The sequence below is a fragment of the Hyaena hyaena genome, unplaced genomic scaffold (genome assembly GCF_003009895.1).
Source record: "Hyaena hyaena isolate Hyena2069 unplaced genomic scaffold, ASM300989v1 scaffold_310, whole genome shotgun sequence".
NCBI lineage: Eukaryota > Metazoa > Chordata > Mammalia > Carnivora > Hyaenidae > Hyaena > Hyaena hyaena.
Genome location: NW_024080940.1, coordinates 1,185,797 through 1,208,230, shown reverse-complemented (window position 1 = coordinate 1,208,230; position 22,434 = coordinate 1,185,797). Strand labels below are relative to the sequence as shown.

At 41.2% G+C, this 22,434-nt stretch overlaps 1 protein-coding gene across 1 annotated transcript in view; it reads left to right on the top strand.

Annotated features, from left to right (window-relative positions):
- Positions 1-14,358: 14,358 nt before the first annotated feature.
- Positions 14,359-22,434, top strand: part of AGXT2 (alanine--glyoxylate aminotransferase 2) — a 40,463-nt gene continuing 32,387 nt past the window's right edge. The window contains exons 1-4 of the mRNA XM_039248266.1: positions 14,359-14,446; positions 17,312-17,397; positions 18,870-19,054; positions 21,808-21,931. Of these exons, the coding sequence (XP_039104197.1) occupies positions 14,359-14,446; positions 17,312-17,397; positions 18,870-19,054; positions 21,808-21,931 (483 nt within the window). The remainder of the gene's footprint in view (positions 14,447-17,311; positions 17,398-18,869; positions 19,055-21,807; positions 21,932-22,434) is intronic.

Here is a 22,434-nt window from a genome sequence, read left to right as displayed (position 1 = left end):
CTGATTCTTTTTTTTTTTTTTTTTTTTTTTTTTTTTATCTCCATGACACTTTAAACAGTCGCCAACCTAGAGTTTTAGGGCTTTCCACAGACCATAAATTACTTGTGTAATTTAGGGCTACTCTGGGGCTTCTGCTCTTCTCTGGGTGAATATTCATAAAACCACCATGAAAAGGTGAATGGTGGCCTTAGAGAGAGGGTTTGGTTGGGTCTGGTTGTTCTGAGAAATCTTTGGCAGCAGAGAAAATTTAAGCAAAGCCAGAAGTCAATATCTCTCTGAAGCAGATCCATGTGCAAAATCTTGGGAGAGGAGTAAGGACCAGGGTGTGGAAGTAGGAATTTCCAAGTCAGCTCCAAGAGCAGCCTTCCCAAGAGCAGTCCAAAATCTGGATCTCCATTTTGAAGTGACTCATCAAAAAGCCTCCCTGTTTTTCATTTCATCTGCTGATATAGACTCATTCTCTGTTTACTCACTCGCTGGATATAGGGAATTTGAACTCACCTCTGTGAGTTAAATATTCCACCCCAGCAAGCCCATGCTAACTGGAAGTGAACTCTGAGGCGGCCAGATGTGCAAGAGTTAACATGTTAATAGGGCTTCCAGAATTGCAGACATAAATAGATCTGAGGTTCTCTTCTCCCAATATAGAATAACAGGAAGAGTGAAGGTATCATTTGGGAAAGTTGTCCATGTCCATTCAGTCCTTAGGGTCCTTGCTACTCAAAGTATGCTTGGAGGGCCAGCTAAATCAGCATCTCACCTGGGCGCCTGCTTAGAAATGCAGAATCTCAGCTCCTCTGCCCCAGACCTACAGAATCAGAATCTGCACTTTACTAAGATCTCAGATGATTCGTGTGCACAATGGTGTTTGAGAAGCACTGCCCTACATCACCATTTCCACTAAAGGTTACGTTAGTGTGTAGAAACAATCCTCTCCTGGAAATACAAGTCAAGTCTAAATTGTACTGAATGACACTGTACATAAGGAGAAGGCATACTTTTTGAAAAATCCATTTGGGGGTTAAATTTACATAATGACAGAGAACGACTTCCAAAAGTACACACAACTCTAAAGAGAGCGCAGAAATAGGGCATCTGAGTGGCCCTGTCAGTTAAGCGACCAACTTCTGCTCAGATCATGGTCTTGCAGTTCATGAGTTCGAGCTCTCTGGACCAGGCTCTGTGCAGACGGCTCAGAGCCCGGAACTTCCTTCCGATTCTGTGTCTCCCTCTCTCTGCTTCTCCTCCTCTCTTGCTCTGTTTGTCTCTCTCTCTCTCAAAAATAAATAAACATTTTTAAAAAGGTGTTTAAAAAAAAAAAAGAAGAAAACGAGGGAATATATTCCACCTGGGAGAGATTTTGCGAAGACTCTCCCCATCAAAGCTAGTCCAGACCAAATTTTTCCCAAAATAGTACATTCTTCTCTAAAATGTATATCATGACTCTGAAAGTTTGAAAATTCAAAAATAATCTGTTTTGACATCGGTTTGGTGTGTGTAAAGAAAAAATGTTACAGTTAAAGTCTCAACTTGAATTAAATCAGTAAAATACCCCAATTAGCCACTCATTAAGTAAAGCCAAGGTTACAATTCTCTGGTCTATTAACACTCTTTGTTTGAATTAAACTTTTTTTCATCTTATGGCATATTTTCTATCAGGGAGACGACAGCCAGTGCAATGGAAGGATGCAGAATGGAGGTCAAGAGATCTAGGTTCTAGCCCTAATTAAGTTGGTTAGATGGAACAATTCCCTTTTCTTGGTCTCCGTTTCCTCTGAAGGAGATGTTGGGCACAATCTCTAATAAACTCTGGCTTCTTGATTCCATGACTCACTGAATATTTCACAGCAAAGATAATTTAACCAATGCCTTGATCTTAAGTAAGCCACCAAATAATCACCCTTCATCATAGAAATATAAGTACTCTTCAGTGATGTGCTTTTTTAATTTCCACTTTTAAATCCCCAGTTGCAGGCAGACTTAACATAGTGCACACACACGCTATAAATTATGTAGGTACAGAATCATAGTCTAATATAATATGCAAATATGTGTGTAGAGAGAAGAAGCATGAGATCTTTTTAAAGACATATTGAATGAAGCTATAATTTTTTTTAAAAAGTAATCTCTTTCAGAAATCAAGCCATGCTTCTTTTTTGCTGAGTCCAGCAGCCCCAAATCTCTTTTCTTATATCTGACTGCTGATTTGGTTTTTTTTTTCTTTCTGATGAGTTATAAACCACTACTGTGTGGTTAGTTTAAAGAGCCATATGCTCTGAATTAAAAAAGGTCATATTTTAATAAACAAACACTTAAATATTCAAGTTACAAAAAGTACATGAAGACAGGTTAGTCAATGGGTGATTTATGGAAGCTATAACCCAAACCGCAAAATGTGCTCTGGGTCAGTTTTAACGAATGGGTTTAAAACATCCCAATGTGAGCACAAGATATTATCAGCTGCATCCCTGACCATTCTCCTAAGTGCCTAAGACCAATCCTGGTAGGCGGGTATGTACTAAAAACTTGCTTTCACTGGTTTGGTCCCAAGAGGGTCAATCCCTTATCACCCGTATGAGGTGAAAGGGCTTGACCCCTCATCCTATAGGGCCCAACTGAATTGGAGAATCCTACGAGTTAATGAACTCCAGGATGCAATTTGGCTGTGGAGGAAATCTGACTCTTTCTCGAGGTTGTCCACCACTGACGACACTTGCAGAAAGCCCTGCCTTTATTCACTTCCCTATCTCCTTATTGTAGACAAGAAAGAAACAGATTTGTACATATTTTGCAAAGTGCCTTTCTTTACTTTTATAAGAAAAATTTGTTTTCTTTTTGCAAGAAAAGTGTATCGATTGGAAACTAAACTTTACTTGTTTTCTGTAAATGACAGAAGAAACCAGAAAAGGAATGACAACATGGTCTAAGGTCCAACCAGCAACTGTTTGGTGGATTTTTAAAATTTATTGCATACTGAGTTACCACAGAGCTGATGTGAATAGTGTAACTTACTTTGTCCGATAAGAAAGTGACTCTGACTAGGATTTGGGAATATGCCTGCCACCCTGATTCAATGCTCTTCAATTTAAAAACATATTGAGGGCGCCTGGGTCGCTCAGTCAGTTAAGCATCTGACTCTTGATTTTGGCTCAGGTCATGATCTCACAGTTCATATGTTTGAGCCTCCCGTGGGGCCCTATGCTGACAGTGGGGAGGCTGCTTGGGATTCTCTCCCCCCTCTCTTTCCCTCTCCTGCTCTCATGTACATTCTCTCTCTCTCTCTCTCTCTCTCAAATAAACATTTTAAAAATAATAAAATATTACTAATAATAAGAAAATTAAAAACATATTGATATGCTTTTGAATGGCTTTGAACTGCATGCCTGGGCCTGAAAAGGACAATGTATGCAGTGGAAATTTGCACACATACAGGAAAATGTAAATGACTCTGGATTACCATCCCCGGTGTTGCTAACGTGCATTTGCCATTAATGAAAGCCTCATGTGTACTTCATGTGAACGAATTCCTTGTTCTGCCTTTTTGGCTTACACACAATAGTATTGTTGCTGGAGTAGTGGGCTGAGCACCCAATTTTCAGGTCTAAGTCACCTTGCTACTACTAAACAAGTTATGTGACCTTACACAAGTCCTTTAAACTCTAGCAATCAATTTCCTGTTAAATAATGAAATAAAAGTGCTCTCCCTAGGCTTGTGTATTTCAGTTAGGTGAATTTTGGTCTGAGGCCATCATGGTAGAAAATAGTACATTTCCAGAAAGTGGCCATCTCAGGATTCCACAAAATGCCAACCATAGCCTGCTAAACCCAAATTCTATTGGACAAAGTAAATCTGTCATCTGTTCAGTGCTCTGAGTTTATAGCTAAAAGATATACATAATTCACAACACCATATGTCGACCACTGTCGTGTCTCGGTCCATTCCTCTGATTTATGCTCTGATTTCAAGTTAAGAAGCACTGAAGGGGTGCCTGGGTGGCTCAGTTGGTTAGTCAAGTCAAGAAGCACTGAGACATGTAAAGTGGACAAACATATGCTGTTTATGGGGCTGTGCTCAATGAATAAAGAGACCCTGAGATAATCACATTCCATTCATTAACTTTTTACCTGGTCCTGATTAAATAAACAAATAACGAAGCCTAAAAACCTTTAGCCAGTGAGGTCATAATATGAAAACTAACCTTTAAGAGTTCTGTTTAAATTATGCCTCACCTGGATAAACTTCAAAATATAGTCTGAGTTAAGAAAAAAAAAATACAGTCCAAGTTTTTCCTTGCAAATTTCATATCCTGGAGGGGGGAAAAACCCCTTGTCATTACGTTATCTGAAATCAAAACTCTATATGGCAAAGATACCTCTGACAAATAATTTGTTTTCTAACATTTCTGGTAAGCTGATTTTGAACTTCTAAAAGTAACTACCTCCCCTTCTTCTCCTACTGTCCTACCTTCAAAACTGCTTGTTGTTTAGAAAAAAAAGATATCACATCTCATGCTTTGACTGTTTTTCAGTGGTATATTTGATGTACTTGCATTGTGACCTTCCTGATTTTAAAATAACTGTTATATTATTTTATATTATATTGCTTTATGTGGTTCAAAACTGTATGATGCATTGAAATATATAATCCTTATATGGTGAAACTCATCATGTAAAACAGATGAAAATAATTATACAATGACTTGTAATCTGTCCTTGTGTACTTCAATATGATGGTGTCTATGTCTGTAAAACAAAACAAAAAATGTAATCCTATATTTCTGTTGAGACTGCTAATGTGCTAATTTTTTTCTTAATCTTTGTCTGGAATCATATGCCATTGTACAGCTGATCTGGGGTGTCAAGTGTTTAGAGTACAATCCAAACACTGTTTAAAAGTCAGCGCCTCAGCTTTGCTTCATGCAACTTCTGATACCTTCCTGAGTGTTTTGCATCATGAGGCTTGCTTTTTTGTTTGATCATTCATGTTAAACAATTCAATAAGAGTTTCATGTGGAAACCAAAGCAATCTAGAGCCAGCCTGTTGTGTGATCTGTGTTTTATGCAAAGCCATATTGCAGCAAAGACTATCTAGTAGCAAAAGATTCCATATTTTCAAAGCTATCGCTACTTCCACTTTTTCTCTTTCCCTGGAAATACTAAGCAAAATTCTTCAACATGAGGTGGGGAATTAGAAGGGATTGTTACAGTAAGTTACTGTGGGTTTGTTTTGGTTTAATTTTTTTACAAGAAAGTATACCTTCCAATTCACCACTTTGTAGTTATATGCTAGGTTTTCTTGATAACCATTTTTACATTTTATAAAATCTGACTGAGCGATGAAGACCAGAAAGAATATTCAGTAAGTCCCCAGATGAAAAACCAACGAAACCATAGAATGCACACTTTTTCCTAACAATGAATCACCTCAAGGTAGTTACCCTAAGCCATGGTAATGATATTTCTCACAATTTTATTTTCCTAATGCCCTTAGAAATAAATGTTGTCCTTATTTGATTTTAGCTATCAAATATATTGTATATACCATATATCAGCCATATATCAGAAATAGTCTTCTTTTTAAAAACATTTCTTGATGTACTTACTGTAATGCTTACTTTTTTTTTCTTTTTAGCCTTATAGAATTATAGAGGACTATAGGCTGATTTATCTTGTATTTTTAATTCTGTAAATCTTTGGTTATTGCACATTGTACTTTCTGTTTTCATGGACTTATTCATTTGCCTCCTTCCATTTTGAGGGAACAACATGGGTAGTTAAATCCTTGTCAATAGTGTGGGAGATTATGCTAACTACCATTGTCATAGTGTTTTCATCTTTTCTGCACGCCAAAAATAATGCTTGCCAAACAAAATCTTAGACATTCCAGCATCATATGGTCATTATATTTCTATTCGTGTTATTGACAATACCCAGTTCAGTGCCTGGCTCAATAAATGTTTATTTCCCTAGCCTACCCTTCCTTTATTTTTATTTGATGTGGAAATGTGCAGAATAATATGTGTGTGTCTGAACCAAATTTCTGGAAGCATTTTTCCTGCTAAGGGATATACAAATTATTGGTATAAATTGGACCAAAACAATTTTCCTCCTTTATCCTCACCTTCCATACAATTGCAGAACATAATTTCCTTCCTTCACCCCATCACTTTCACATGAAAAGCTGGTAAAAATAAAGTGAGACATAATGAGGAACATGGGAATCAAAACAGAGAAACTCATTTAAATATACTGAAATAAAGATTTTTTTTTTAAAGAATGGAATCCTCTTGAATGGTATGATTTGTCCACATAACTAACATCGTTTTGGATAAAATCCATTGGATTAAGTGTAAAATGATAACCTTTTTATTTTTAATGGATCAATATCTAGAAATCTTCAGCTACTGTTTATGCTTGTGTTAAGAATAATGAAATAGTATGGGGGTTGGCTTTACAGATTCTTCTCTGCCTCCTACTTCTTTTTTTTCCTTACATAGTTTATTGTCAAGTTGGTTTCCATATAATATCCGGTGATCATCCCAACAAGTGCCCTCCTCTATGCCCATAACTTCTCTTCCCCTCTCCTCCACCCCCATCAGCCTTCAGTTTGTTCTCAGCATTCAAGAGTCTCTCATGGTTTGCCTCCCTCCCTCTCCTCAACTATTTTTCCCCTTCTCCTCCCCCATGGTCCTCCTTTAAGTTCCTCCTAATCCACCTATACATGCAAACCTATGGTATCTGTCCTCCTCTGCCTGACTTATTTCGCTCAGCGGAACACCCTCAAGGTCCATCCATGTTGCTACACATGGCCAGCTTTCATTCTTTCTCATTGCCATGGAGTATTCCATCGTATAGATAAACCACATCTTCTTGATCCATTCGTCCATTGATGGACACTTAGGCTCTTTCCATGTTTTGGCTATTGTGGAGAGTGCTGCTATGAACATTGGGGTCCATGTGCCCCTATGCATCAGCACTCCTGTATCTCTTGGGTAAATTCCTAGCAGTGCTCTTGCTGGGTCGTAGGGGAGTTCTATTGTTAATTTTGTGAGGAACCTCCACACTGTTTTCCAGAGGGGCTGCACCAGTTTACATTCCCACCAACAGTGTAGGAGGGTGCCCGTTTCTCCACATCCTCGCCGGCATCTAGAGTCTCCTGATTTGTTTGTTCATTTTAGCTACTCTGACCGGCATGACTCTGCCTCCTACTTCTTTCACACTATGTCTCACAGGAGCAATGAGGACTTTTTACAGGAGTACCACACTCTGAAATGACTCCCATCAAAGAACCACTGACTATTCCATGCTTATGTTGGTGCCATCCGCCGTTAGTTCTTGGGCACACTTTTACTTCTAAACTTAAAAAATGTGGATATGACTTACCTGGCACAACATTCATATCATTAATAATGATCTGGAGAAGAAATACGGGGTCAATTTTCCAAGATTACTGTTACGTACGTTCCTGAAAGAAAACAAATTATATATGGTCAATTCTTGTCAGAATCATACCTGAAACCTTGACCTCACCAGATGTCCTATAACTTACGACCCAAGTTTTATGCATTCTGAATGCATACAGACAGAGATACAGCTTCCATATGGTAGCAATCTTGAAATGTTGGGGACTTGGGGTAAGGAGGACGGGCAAGTATATAGGAAATGGGGTTATTGAAAAGGCCCCCAAAACGTACCTCACTTTTTGGCCAGTGAAGCATTTACCTCTGAGAGTCCCTCCAAACCACGTAGGTGAGACTGAAACCATTCTTGGTATTGGAGAAGTATATTCTACTTTGGAGGTCTTGGCACCTATATAGGAATTCTTTTATCTACAACCTCACCTACCCATCCCCCACCCCCTGCCTCAGTGATTGACTCCTGCTGGCCATACAAGTATTAAGCATTTTTCTCTTATTATGACCAGGTTCATATTAAAACTTAGGCTGACAAATGGACTTGAAGCATAGATATTATTATAAATGTGATAAGATTTTTTTTTTAGAAAAGGTTAGAAGACATCTGTCAAATAAACACCACGTAGATGTCTGCAGGTTAACACTTGTGTAAGAAAAGAGAGCTCGGGAATTTTTATTACTGTATTGGTAAATGTGTGACACACATTCACTCCATCATTGTTAAAAAGTACAAGATGCGCGGGGCTCCTGGGTGGCTTAGTCAGTTAAGCGTCCGACTTTCGCTTAGGTCATGATCTCGCGGTTCGTGGGTTCGAGCCCCGCGTCGGGCTCTGTGCTGACTGCCAGCTCAGAGCCTGGAGCCTGTTTCAGAGTCTGTGACTCCCTCTCTCTCTGACCCTCCCCTGCTCACGCTGTCTCTCTCTCTCTCTCCTAGAAATAAATAAAACATTAAAAAAAATTAAATTAAAAAAAGTACAAGATGAGCTTAGATGACTCTTGCCAGTAGTTTTACTTTATTTGATCAGTATTGATATGGTTAGAGAGCTTTGTAAACTTTTGATGCATTCTTCTATCTTCAGAGCAATTCCTTTCGCAGGGGAACAATGCTTAGTTTAAACTGAATCAATAGATTACTTCTTGAACAATGGTTTTGGGGGTTCTTTTATATACATGTAAAACATGTTTTTATGACAATATAACTTTGAGAAGCTTTTTCTTTGCTTCAACAACCTTTATTAGGACATATTTTTTAAAAGAAGGGGGAAATGGCATGCAAGGGCCTTCTAGAGATAAAATACATAGTCAGATGCTGGAAATATTTTTCTTAGAACACAGTTCAAAGGCACTTTTTTAGACATGCCCTTTACACTTGTCTTTCAACACCTTCTCTGTATTTTTTTTTTCCTTTACTAAATCCAAATCAAAACTGACATCTTGCTTCCAACTCAGCTCAATCTTACATCTTCCCTTTCCACTGCCCTCAAGTTCCCTTAGTCTTTATCCATTTGCCAGCCTGGAGCCTAAAAAGTGCAAATATGCTTACCCAGAAGTTCCTTGGGCCTTCTGAGAACAACCAAGAAACAATAAAAAACAGACTTCTTGAATCTGATATACAACCAGCTTTCCCAATGAAGCATGAACCACAAATCTCAGTGCCAAATATCCAAATTTTCTTTTGTTCGATTCTTCCTACCTAGAGGTGTCCTATGTCTTCGCTTAAAACTTTAGTTGCAATTTAATCTTCCATTTATCATCTTGTATTTGTTGCACAAAACATTTTCATACATGCTTGAAAATTCCAGAGGGTGGAAAATCTTTTTTATCAAAAATAGTCTTTGATTCACCAACACCCAAATTTCGCAAATACTAACATTTTACTGTATCTGTTCCATACCTTTAAAAAAAAAAAGTAAAACGTTACAGATGTAGTAGTTTACCTCTCTCAATAACCAAATTCTCTCCCTCCCTTTCCAGTGGCAACCATATACCTGCAGTTGTCTATCCTGTCCGGCATGTTAAAAATGCATTTTCCTTGAATATATGCACCCATAGAAATATATATGTATAATTATTCTGGGTGCCTATGAATTAATTATTTTACATAGATAATAACATATACCATATGTATGTTGATTTTTTTTCATTCACCACTGGGTTTTGAAATCCAAATAGCTCCAATTTATTGGATTCACCTACTGTACACAGTCGTATATCTATATACAATTTATTTGTTAATCCCCCTATTGATCAAATTCCCATTTCCACTATTATAAATGGTCATGTAAGAACATTCTATGAAAGCTTCACTTTTTAAGTATGTGCCATATTTTCTCTAGGATATACATCTAGGGGTGTCATTGTTGGGTCACGTGGAACACACACTTTGACGTTTCCTCACACTTGACAAATTGCTCTCCAAAGCAGCTGTGCCAGTTAATATCCCACCAGTAGTGTGGGAAATTCCATTCTTTCCTTAACCATTACCTGAAATTGTCAGATATTTTAATTTTTCACAATTTGATGAGCAATAAAGGATACTTTCCCTGTCCTAATGAATCCATTCAGTATCTGAATGACTCATCCTTTGCCTGCTTATCTTTTATGCTCTTTGTCATCTGCTGAGCTTCCCCAGATGTCCGAGTCCTACATCTTGACCTCTATTCCAGCTCGGTGGTCGGCTGACCTATCCCCGTCTTGATGTTTCCTGTTTTATTACCCTAGTTTTCTGCAATCTTATCAGGGAATTTAATTATCAGTTATCAGGGGAATTAATTCCTATACCTCTCTCTCTTCTTCAGAACTATTCTGGCTATGCTTGGCCATTTATTCATTATGTGAATTTTGAGATAAGCCTATCAACATTTTTTAAAACAAATTTAATGTTTATTTACTTTCGAAAGAGAGATAGACAAGACAGAGCATGAGCAGGGGAGACACAGAATCTGAAGCAGGCTCCAGGCTCTCAGCTGTCAGCACAGAGCCCGACACATGGCTCAAACTCATGAACCGTAAGATCATGACCTGAGTTAAAGTCAACCGTTTAACCAACTGAGCCACACAGGTGACCCAGCACTCCAGACTGACTTTTAAAAAATATTAAGTCTGAGGGCGCCTGGGTGGCTCAGCCGGTTAGGTCACCCACTCTTGATTTTGGCTCAGATCGTGATCTCACAGTTCTTGAGTTTGAGCCCTGTTTTGGGCTCTGGGCTGCCAGTGCCAGAGCCTGCTTGGGATTCTCTATCTCCCACTCTCTCTGCCCCTCTCCCACTCATTCTCTCATTCTCTGTGTGTGTGTGTATCTATCTCTCTCTCAAAATAAATAAATAAACACTAAATAAAAATTAAATAGGGGCATCTGGGTGGTTCAGTTGGTTAAATGTCAGACTTCAGCTCAAGTCATCATCTCACGGTTCGTGGGTTCAATCCGGCATTGGGCTCTGTGCTCCAGCTCAGAACCTGGAGCCTGCTTTCAATTCTGTGTCTCCTTCTCTCTCATTCTGCCCTTCCCATGCTTGCACTCTGTCTCTCTCTGTCTCTCAAAAATAAATAAATGTTAAAAATTTTAATTAAAAAAGCAACTAATTGAATAAAAATTTAAAAATACTAAGTGTAATAATTCCAAATAAGCCTAGTCCAAAGAGTTGATCATGCTAAATAAATTAAAGGACTTGGAGTCTGCACCATTTTTCAAGAAAATCAGTGCTGCCCAAAACTCTAAGGGTCACAGTATGTGAACACATCTGCGCACAGCTATTCTTTCTCTTAGAGCACAACCACCATCTCTTTCTTCATCCTGAGCAGTCCATATAGCATGAAATGGAACACCTGAAATATGAGATTTCAAGTAAATTGGGTTTCTCTGAAGTCCTTCCAGAATTTTCCCTTCCCTTCAACTCCACGACAACTAAGTGAGTTAGGAAAGAGCAAAGATCACTTTGCAAAAGCTCTTATTTATCCTCAGTCATTCTTAGGGACCCTGCTCTGTCATTGCATCAAAGAGCAAAGTTCAGTCAGAATTAACTGATAAATCATTAGTGAACCTGTGTACAGAAAACAATCCCCTATAATTATTAACTTGACAATAGAACTTGTCAAGTTAATAATTTTCCCCCTTACTTTCCCATAACTTCCCCATTATTTCCGTAATTATCAATTATCTTTTTAAAGGAGAGACTCTAGTATTTCCCTACTTGATAATATATATTCTTAAGCTTCAAGGTAATTCATTATCTGAGAAATAGAGACGACAAGCCTCTTAACTGACACTGCTCCTCCTGCTGACCAGTCACGTGAACTGGGTACTTCCTCAGCTTTTCTGTTCTCATATATAATGGAGCAAATTATCCTAATTTGAGTGAAGGAAAGAGAAGAAAAAGACTCAGGGCACATGTCTTTTAAAGTCTCTAATAAGTCAGAGATAACTTCTGTTTAATAGTAATTTTGCCTTCGAACCTTGGATAAGATCTTGGATTGCCATTTCAAGTGACTCCCAGGCAGAAGGTGAAGATCTGAGGGAGTCGAAGCTTGTCCCTCCTCCCAGCTTTCAGATTCAGTGGATATCATTGTAATTCTAAAGAGAACTAAAGATCCAACATCTTGGAAAACAGTCTTGTGCAATGTTAGGTGATGACATCTTACCAGAGTGCATTTAAAATGTACATACGTTCTTTTATTTTAATTTTATTTAAATCCAGGTTAACATATAGTATAATAATGATTTTAGGAGTAGAAATTAGTGATTCATCAATTACATATAACACCCAGTGCTCATCCCAACAAGTGCCCTCCTTCATGCACATCACCGTTTAGCCCATCCCTCCCACGTCCCCTCTAGCAACCCTCAGTCTGTTCTCTGTATTTAAGAATCTCTTATGGTTTGCCTCCCTGTCTGTTTTTATCTTTTTTTCCTTCCCTTCCCCTATGTTTATCTGTTTTGTTTCTTAAATTCCACACATGAGTGAAATCCTATGATATTTATCTTTCTGTGACTGACTTATTTTGCCTAGCATCATGCACATACATTCTGGCCTAGAAACCCGTCTTTCTAGAAACCCTTTCCTTGGGAGGATTTATCCCAAGGAAAAATAAACAAAATGGTTAGTTTAGAGCCCAAAATTCTCTGCCCCAGGATGATGCAAAAAACACAACTGTCCGTCAATGGGGACTTACTAAGCAAAGTATACAGAGACTTTTGACTTCCACTGCAACATGTAAAGAGCTTGAAAGTGTCACCGTCGTCCTTACAACAGGAAGCTGGACAAACTGAAAGCCAATGGCTTGTCTTGAACCCATCAGGGAAGGGCAGTTGCGGAGGAACCTGTCACTGTGAAATCTAGGGATACAGGCAAACCCCGAAACACAGCTTAGACCTTCTTTAACCGGAACCGAAGCCACTGGAGCCATTACTGGTAGAAACACTTAAACAGTAATTTTGACAAATTGATGGGGGCCGAGGGTGGGCCAGCATGCGAGTGAGACACCCACTGGTTGCCGTAGGCACAGGACACGCCCACAGTGTTATGAGCTGTACCTGCAGCGGGAATATCGCTGGGCTGTCTTCGTGAATGAAGTCCCTTCATCGCGCTGGCTGGGGAAGGGGAAGAATAACCATCGCGAAATATGTCCAGAGACTTCACTTTCACGAAGATCTATTCTCTGGCGGAAATGACTTGGCCAGAGCCCTGCATCAGCTGCAGAAGAGCTCTTCTCCGACTCCAGCCTCACCCAAGGGAGGAAAAAAAAAGAATGCAGCCAAGGTTTCAGCTGTCTCAAGAGAGCATTGTTGTGAGCATCTGGGTGGAACACCTGAGACATGGAAACTCTAAGAAGCCAGTGAACCTAGTTAAGGCCTCTATGTGAACTATGACGACCCCAGTGGGTAGACGTAGAGACCTACGGTCTTGGGGTTGCTGCCCAGGACAAGCCTCCTAAGTCAGCTCCCCTCACAGTAAACCTGCCACCTGGCAATCTGGAGCAGCCTGCCTCTTCCTTCAGTCTGTCCGTGGCCTCCGCACACAGGGGCCGGTTTGTGAACCAACACCCCTACCCCACCAAGCCCCACCTGCCCTCATCACTGTCCCCATTTGTCAGTGCTGGGCCACAGCGCTGGCAAACCTGGGAGAGGGACACTTAGAGCAGCCTGGATGGGTCTTAAAACCATAGCTCTGAGTGAAAAAGAAAGCATACATTTAAATAAACTAAAAATGTATCCACGGCAAACAATGCACGTTTCCTAAGAATACAAACAGAAAGACGTCTATTAAACCCATGAAATAGTTACCATGGAGTTCAGGGCGGGGTCGCCAGGAGTGCCAGGTGGAAATTTTAAAGATTAAACTATAATAAAAATAAAGCACCCTAACTCCTCCATGCTCCCCTTCTTGCCCTATTCGGATGCACAGCTGTCCAGAGCCTTCCTAGCCATTTGGTTCCCTTCTACTTCCGTGGAGAGTACAAACCCCCTTGCCATTTGCCCTTCTCTTCCAAGAGAACCCTAATACCAACCCTCATTTCTTTATCCACTCACTTCATGCACATCCTCCGTCTCTCTCTCTCTTAGTCACACTCGTTTCTCAATCTCTGACCCCTGCAACACTATCTTGAGCCTTCCCCACAGCTGCCACCACCCTCACAGAGAGACGGGGGTCCTGATGAGAACCTGCTGGAACACAAAACTAACAAAACTAGTCTGGAAGATCTTTCCTTTGCTTGCCCGCCATCTTTCTCCTTTCTGTCTCTTTGCTTCTTTTTCTTTTTCTGCCCTGATGCTCTGGTGCCTGCCTTGGAAGCTCTGGGGCTTGTCCCAGGTGAAGGCAGTAACCGCTCCAGGACCTCCCTAAAGCTCCTCCCCTTCCATCCTAACCTCAAAGTCCAGCTGGCCAGGGAGCAGATGCAGCCCTTCCCCAGCCTGCTTCCAAGGGCACTGGCTCTCTGACTGGGAGGGATGACTCCAGCTGGGAGACCCTTGCTGAGAGCTTTGCATCTGCAGACCTCCTTTCCCAGGATCCCCAAGATGTGCCCTTCCTTGAGCCGTGAGTGGAAACCAGGGGCACGGGGGTGAGCTGAGGGTCAGCGAGAGGGGCTGGGCTGAGCTCGGAGCCTATTGCCTGGGATTCTGGGATGAGGCCTGCATGGGGGCTTGGAGACAGGCCATCTGACACAGCAGCCCTATGCCCCCTGTCCAAGCCCAGTATTTTGCAGAGCCTCCTCTTGCCCTGAAATGAAATCCATGGATAATAAAACCCAACTGTGCACAATTTCAAAATGAAAGCAATGCAGTATTGTAGCTATAATATAAAGAAGAAATAAAAGGAAAGCAATTCAAAATAAGCATTAACTGCAATAAGTAGATACTCAAGGACAATGACTTTAAAAGGCTTAATAAAGTCTCCTCGTGAATGTCCACCATACCCCCAAAAGGTAGTACCATTGCCTCAAGCACCGACCTACAGTCAGAGCCCGGTGGAGATTCTCTCTCTCCCTCTCTATCTGTCCCTCCCCTGCTTGTTTATGCGTGCGCTCTCTCTCTCTCTCTCTCTCCCTCTCAAAATAAATAAGCTTAAAAATAAATACATAATGGTTATCTAATATACTACGCAGGAATAAGGCATAATTAGTACTTTAATAAATCACGGTTAATGTTTTATGAACTATGTCCATTGTATATTTTCAAATATTCCTTCCTTCCTCTTCTCTCCCTTCCTTTCTTCCTTCCTTCCTTCCATCTTTCCTTCCAACATGATTTTATGTATTTCAGTTGGAGCCCTCACTCCACCACCACATTCCATTCAGTTAGGTGAACAAACGACTGAATCAGCCTGCTTTGACTGTTTAAAATCTAGTCTCTTCTTTATCCAATCCTTCTCCTCAGCTCTGCCCCCACTGCTAGCCTACTATCGTAATTCCTATAGCTTTGGAGCCCAAAGAACTCCCAGTCCTTCTCAATGTGCAACTCCAATTGTGCAGGCAGGAAAATGGAACTGAGGGAGGCAAGGGGATTTGAATTCATAGAAACAGTCTATTCTTCTGCCGTTTCAGAAGAGTAACTAATGTAGAGAGACACGGTTAAAAGCTTTCCAACAGGGGAAATTCTCAGAAAACGTAGGCTGTTGTTTTTTTTTCTCATATCTATGCTGGAAAGCCGAAAGCCACTTATTTTTAAAGTGAGAGTAGGGGCGCCTGGGTGGCTTAGTCGTTAAGCGTCCGACTTTAGCTTAGCTCATGATCTCGCGGTTCGCGGGTTCAAGCCCCGCGTCGGGCTCTGTGCTGACTGCCAGCTCAGAGCCTGGAGCCTGTTTCAGTCTGTGACTCCCTCTCTCTCTGACCCTCCCCTGCTCACGCTGTCTCTCTCTCTCTCGCCTAGAAATAAATAAAAAAATATTTAAAAAATAAATAAATAAATAAAGTGAGAGTAAATTAATGACATTAATGATTATTTAAAGCAGAAAAGTGAATGAGAGCTCTTGGAAAGAAAACATAGTCAGAGCTGTTCCTTTCCAGCTTTATTTAAAACATAATTGTTCACTGTGTTTCTCAGGACTGTGACTTCACAGCCACGCAAAACACCAACATTTCATCTAGGGATTCAGACCTTTGTGCTGACTGAGTAAGAGACATCATTTTGTCAGCTCTCCCCACCCGTAAAATGATCTTGACACTGACCTTAAATCTTCAAAATTAGCACTATTCCTTTCCAGGAGTGCTCACAAGGTCTCTAGACATCTCTTCCCACTGTGATATTCTTGAACTCTATTGTCCCATTCCACAGCTACTGACAGGTCAAAATCCGTGCTGGAAAGGAAGAGGGAGTGTGGCCAATGGGCGAGAAAAGAGAAGTAGGCTGGGACCCAGAAACTTGGAGCTTCAGTCTTGTTCTATAGCTGGCTAGTGGGGTCAGCTTACGCAAGTTAATTTACTACTTGGGGCTGCTTTCCTCATCTATACCATAAGCATTTTGACAACAAAAATCTGAGGCCCCTTCCAGCTCCAAATCTTAAGTGATTCTTCTGGCTTGCCTCATCTTGGCTTTGCCATGGTCTGGTGACGGGTCCTCATGACCTTTGTGTTGTGTTTGGGAGGAAGGTTTTGTCTTCCACGTCTATATGTGTGTATTTGTTATTATAGGACACTGCCTGGCACCTGTCTCTCCTAATTCTCTACAAGAATAGTCAACAGCCAGTCATTCATTGTTTACTGAGAGCCAACCTGGTATCAGGAATTAAAATTGGCACCAGGAGGGGCGCCCGGGTGGCTTAGTCGGTTAAGTGTCCGACTTTCGCTTAGGTCATGATCTCGCGGTTCGTGGGTTCGAGCCCCGCGTCGGGCTCTGTGCTGACTGCCAGCTCAGAGCCTGGAGCCTGTTTCAGTCTGTGACTCCCTCTCTCTCTGACCCTCCCCCGCTCACGCTGTCTCTCTCTCTCTCCTAGAAACAAATAAAACATTAAAAAAAAAAATTGGCACCAGGATTGAGGCAGCAAGCAGCTCAAAACTTACAAAGCACCTTTATTAACACGGAAGATATATTCCAGCAATGCACCACAGTGGCAGAAGTTTGGCCAACTGAAGAGAGAAATGTAACCCCCCTAGAAGCAGGGGGGAGGATGGTGCCAGGCTGTAGTGGGAAAAATGATGACTTTCTCCAATATCACCCATGGGTTGTTGTTTTTTTTTTTTACTATATTTGAAAGAAACTCTCCTTTTTTCCTCCAGAAAATATGTTATTGAGATACCTGAGTTTGTAAATCCTAGCTAAAGGTTGATTTAAAGTATTTTTTTAACTAAGAAATAAACTAAAGTGCCTAAGAGTCTTGATTCAGATGACTTAGTATAGGGGATTTTTACCAACAGGCTAGTTTGATGTTTAACTGAGGACCCTAAGTTCACTTTACCCTTAATAGGTGCTTTCTGGACATCTGTGACCAAGCTCAGTCTGCACACAAAACCCAGAATGCCACCGTGTAAACTTACACCTGAAAAATACCAGGTAAGAGTCAGAATTTTAGGAAAACCCAAGAGGGTGGCTCTTCTTGAAAGGGCAGAATTAATTGTTTCCTCAAGCAAAACCCACAAATGTCCCTGCCTACCACAGAGCCATACATCTTAGATGTTCTATCTCCAAGTCACTAGGAGCATCTGACCCCTCTTACTCCACTCTGTGCTGTTGCATGAATTGCTGTATGTGTGAGAGACAGAGCAGAGACCGAGCGACCAAGAGCATGAGAAAGAGATGATCCATCTATATCACAGGGATATGGACGTAGACACACACACACACAAATACATATATCACATTTGTGGTGCCACACATTTGCTTTTAAAATGTTGTTCAGGGAGCCCATAGGGGGCTCAGTCAGTTAAGTGTCTGACTCTTGATCTCGGGTCAAGTCATGATCTCACGGTTTGTGAGTTCGAGCCCCACATCATGCTCTCTGCTGTCACTGTAGAGCCAGCTTTAGATCCTCTGTCCACAAACCCCTCTCTGCCCCTCCCTGCTTGTGCGCTCTCTCTCTCTCTCTCTCACACACACACACACACACACACAAATAAATAAAACATTTTTAAAAAGCAAAATAAAATGTTTTTCTGGGAGCTCAGTCATTTAAGCCTCTGACTCTTGATTTCAGCTCAGGTCATGATCTCACAGTTTTGTGGGTTGGATCCCCACATCAGGCTCTGCACTAACAGAGCACGTCACTGATCCTTCCCCACTCACTCTCTCTCAAAATCAATAAATAAACTGTAAAAATAAATAAATTAAATTAAATGTTGTTCTGATTTTGATGGTCTCATATGGCAATACACAATCTGGACTTCACAAGTCCTTCCTTCCAAAATAGGAAGTTATAGTTTTGCTCTCAGACTAAGAAACATCAGGTATTCTCATGCTCTCCTCCTCCCTTCCTCCCTCCCTTCCTTTCCATCCCCTTTATTCTACATAACACTCATAGGTTATAAATTATAGATTCAGAGGTCAGGATGGACCCACAAAAAAGAGCAATATAGGAGAAAGTTTTGGTAATTAAATATATGAACACCACCAGCCCCTCATTTTCTTTTTATTCTCAAAAAAAAAAAGAACTATAGGGTAAATAAGAAAGAAAGAAAAGATACTACTGCACACATGTGCTTCTAAAGTCTTTATTGTATTCTACAGCTAAAATGAATTCAGAGACAAGACTTTCCATTTAGAGGAAGAATGTTTCAGCCTCCTTCTTCATATGTGATCTAGAAAGGGATCCAAGGGCCACATTAATAATGTCCCCTCCTTAAGAGAAAGGACCCGGGGCAAGAAGGGAACCTGGGGCAAATACAGCCACTTGTGGGCACAGCACAAGAGCCTAACTCGGTCAGTAGAGAGGCAAGGCACAACATATGACCTGCTGGTGATGCTGTAAGAAGCATAGAGATCTTAAGGAAAGGGGGGATCTTAAACACTTCAGTCTTGCCTCTTCACAGTCCCTCGCCTACGACCGTGTCCTGGACATCCACAAGCTGCATCTTGCTCCTGTCCCTATTGCGTATTTTCCGAAGCCTTTGCTGATCCACCAGGGTCACATGGAATGGCTATTTGATTATGAGGGAAACAGATACCTGGATTGCTTTTCTGGGATTGTCACCGTCAGTGTTGGTCACTGCCACCCGTGAGTATCCTTAAATTCCAGTCATTTTACTCCAGAAAAATATAATGAGTACAGGCTAGCGCTCATGTTCAAGATTGAGAACTCTGCTTTAAAAACTCTCTCTCATTAGGCATAGCCCAGTTTATGGCTGACACGCTCCCTGCTATTTCCTGGGTAACAAAAACTCTTAGCACCACACTTTTTGCTTTCCTGACAATGCAAGAGTTATTCATTCACAGGCAGCATGACATGTGACGGGAGCACTGCTGTGTATGTGTTTGCCCTTGCTAGTAACAGCTTTCCAAAGAAAGGCAATGCACTGAGGAAAAGGCAGAAAGAAGGGAAGGGCAGGTAGTTCTCAGAGATCCATGGGGTAGGTGTGTGGGGTGTGGGATGATGAAATGAGAAATCACTTCTAGCCTAAGGCTCTCCATCACCCCTGATCAATGGATGAGGAAAGAAAGGATGGGAAGAGAAAGATGGAATCAGAGCTGGAAATTTACATTAGAAATGTTTGGATGCATTAATCCTAAGATTCTCTAGACCCTGGTCATCAACGCACCCACACAAATGCTCTCGGCCCATTCTTCTGTGGTCCTCTTGGCTTTGATGTCACTATCTCGTTTTAATGCCTATTTTCTCTTGCCTTTCATAATCTAACCAACAAAACTCAGGTGAAGTGGGACCAAAATAAAGCAGCAAGCCAAAAAAATTGAGTAAATATGGGCTCTTCTGTCAAAAGTAGGAGCACAAGGTCTTCTCCTCGAGCTGCTGTCAGGCGGTAGGAGCGAATTTTAATTCCAGGGTCTGGCCTCACCGATTCCTCCCACACCTTCCTGTTTCTATCTCCGGGAGGCACTAGTCCCATGCAAGGCTCCAAGGAGCATGTAAAATCAAACGTACAATAAACACAAATAAACATACAATAAACACACATGAAGGAAGGAACAATAAACAAAGTAGAGAAAAATTTTAAACATTCTCATGAATAATGTTGACATTTTCCCTGTTAGTCCACCACCCAATGCTTTCATGACCTCTGTGCTTCTCCTGATCTCCCTCTGACCCTACAGCTTGCCCTCTGACCCCCTGACTCAGGGTGTCCCAGTCTCTTCTCTCAGCCCTCTGCTCTTCTCTCTATACCTTCCTCATGCCTTAATACTTAGCCCAGAGACTCGGCCCCATCCCTTTTCCCCAACCTGGTCATTTTGTGACATTTTCAGCACCCTTCCCCAACTTTCTCTTTCATCTTGATCTCTCACCAAGCTATTACTTATAATAACTCTAATAATCCCAGCATGGGCCTTAAGGTGCCCTACATTTCCCACAGCCTCCAGGACATCCCTACCCCACCCCATGATATTCCACCATTAGCTAAAATCCAACATTGCCACCAAATCCATCATACCTCCACTACAATGTTTCTAGTTCCATATTCATTCGTTCAAGGTGCACTAGTGAGCCTCCTACCCTGTGAAGCAGCTGTGTGGCCACTGGCTGCATGTCTCAATTAATCCTGGAGTTTCCTCAATGTTACAGGCAAGAATGGTGAGGTCATCTTTGATTCTTCCCTGCCTTTCACTCCCCAGAGCCAACCTGATACCGAGGTCTAGCATTCCCTCTGCTGAAATTCCTCTCCTACTGGCCCCCACTGATTCCCACCAAACCCAGTGTCTAGAAACTTCTTTCTGGCATACCTGGAAGGCTACCTTGCCTTCATGACTGGTTTCACCATTACCAGTCTTACTCTTTTCACTCTACCCTCATGTGGCTCACATATTCACTTTGCTAAACAATGCTTTTGTCAATTATCAGTTCAGTTTAAGTGTTCATTGATTCTCAGCAATTTTCTAAAATGAGTCATGAAACCCTGATCACAGGAGAGGTTAGTTGGTAAAGTGGAAAAATAAGTTTTAAAAGCACTTTAAACTCCATCTCCCTCCTGGGGAGAAATAATATGTATTAGTCTAATATAAGCACTGGCAAGTCCTGCAGTAAAGAAATATGTTTGAACTGGTATTTCTCAAAATTACTTAATCATTATTTATTTAACCACTACACTGATTCTTGTTTTAGAGAAAATTATTAATAACAAACAGAACTGGTGTGTAACTTTGACCGTTTGGATCAAGCTTAAACATCCTGACATCTTTTCAAGGCATTCCTAGTCAGGTCCTACATATCTATCTAGCTTAAGTTCTTACTGTCCCTCAATATTAACTTTCTGATCCTTCCCAGGATATGGTTTCATAGTTACAAAATATTCTTCAAAACTGACCACTATTAGAAATCAGACATTAGAATCTCCTTTGATGGAAGATTGTGTACATGTGTTTGATGCATCTGTAACTCTTCAGAAGAATAAAATGAAGACCCCTGGACTTAGATGTAGTCATTAGTTTTGAAACTGTTTGAAAGGTATTTAATAAGAAAACCTAATTAGAAGAGAATCTATGTCCAAAACTCCCTTGTAAAATAGGACTGTCTTTTCTAAAATCTGTAAGAGATAATCATCTGGTCTCCTTTTGAACATTTCCCTTGGTGAAGAACTCATTACCTTTCAAGGCATCCATCCCATTGCCAGACAGCTCTAGTGGTTACAGTTCTTCGTTTGTGGATGAAATCAGCCTCTTAAAACTATTTGAGAACTAGCCGTAGATTTGGGTTCAATGTCTGGTGTGTGTGAGTGTGTGTGTGTGTGTGTGTGTGTGTGTGTGTGTTGGGGGAACATGCCCACTGGCTGCATGGGGAACTCAGCTCTCATGTTTATCCAGGAAGGTGAACGCAGTGGCACAAAAGCAGCTTGGACGCCTGTGGCACACAAGTGCCCTCTTTTTCCACTCTCCAGCCCATGAATTTGCAGAGAAGCTTTTGGCGCTCCTTCCCGAGCCTCTAAAGGTATGATGCTCCCAGCTCAAAGGAACAGGAGTCTCATGATCCCAGGATAGCTGCCCTAGGAAGCAGGAATATGACAGGGAATATTGTCCATGTATTGAACATCTGAAATAGTGAGCTAATAGCCATATCTGAAAGCAATCAAGGAGAAGGCAGGAATTTATGGATTGCTGGGGAAGCCAGCCAGTGTTCACCAGTCACCTCCAAGCCTCTGCCTGCTCTCAAAGTTCTCCTCACTGTCACATCTCTGCAAACTCACTTAGAAGAAGCCCCAGCCCTCCTCTATGGACACTCTCCTCTATGTTCCTCAACAGGTTTCGTCTCTTTGCTCCAGGGCCCCTCTACAAAGTCATTTGTATGTCTTCTGCTAAAGAGTGGAGAAATGTTTTTATGTTTATTATTTTTGAGAGAGAGAAAGAGAGTGCTAGCAAGGGAAGGGCAGAGAGAGAGGAAGAGAGAGAATTTCAAGCATGCTCTGGGCTCTCAGTGCAGAGCCTGTCATGGGG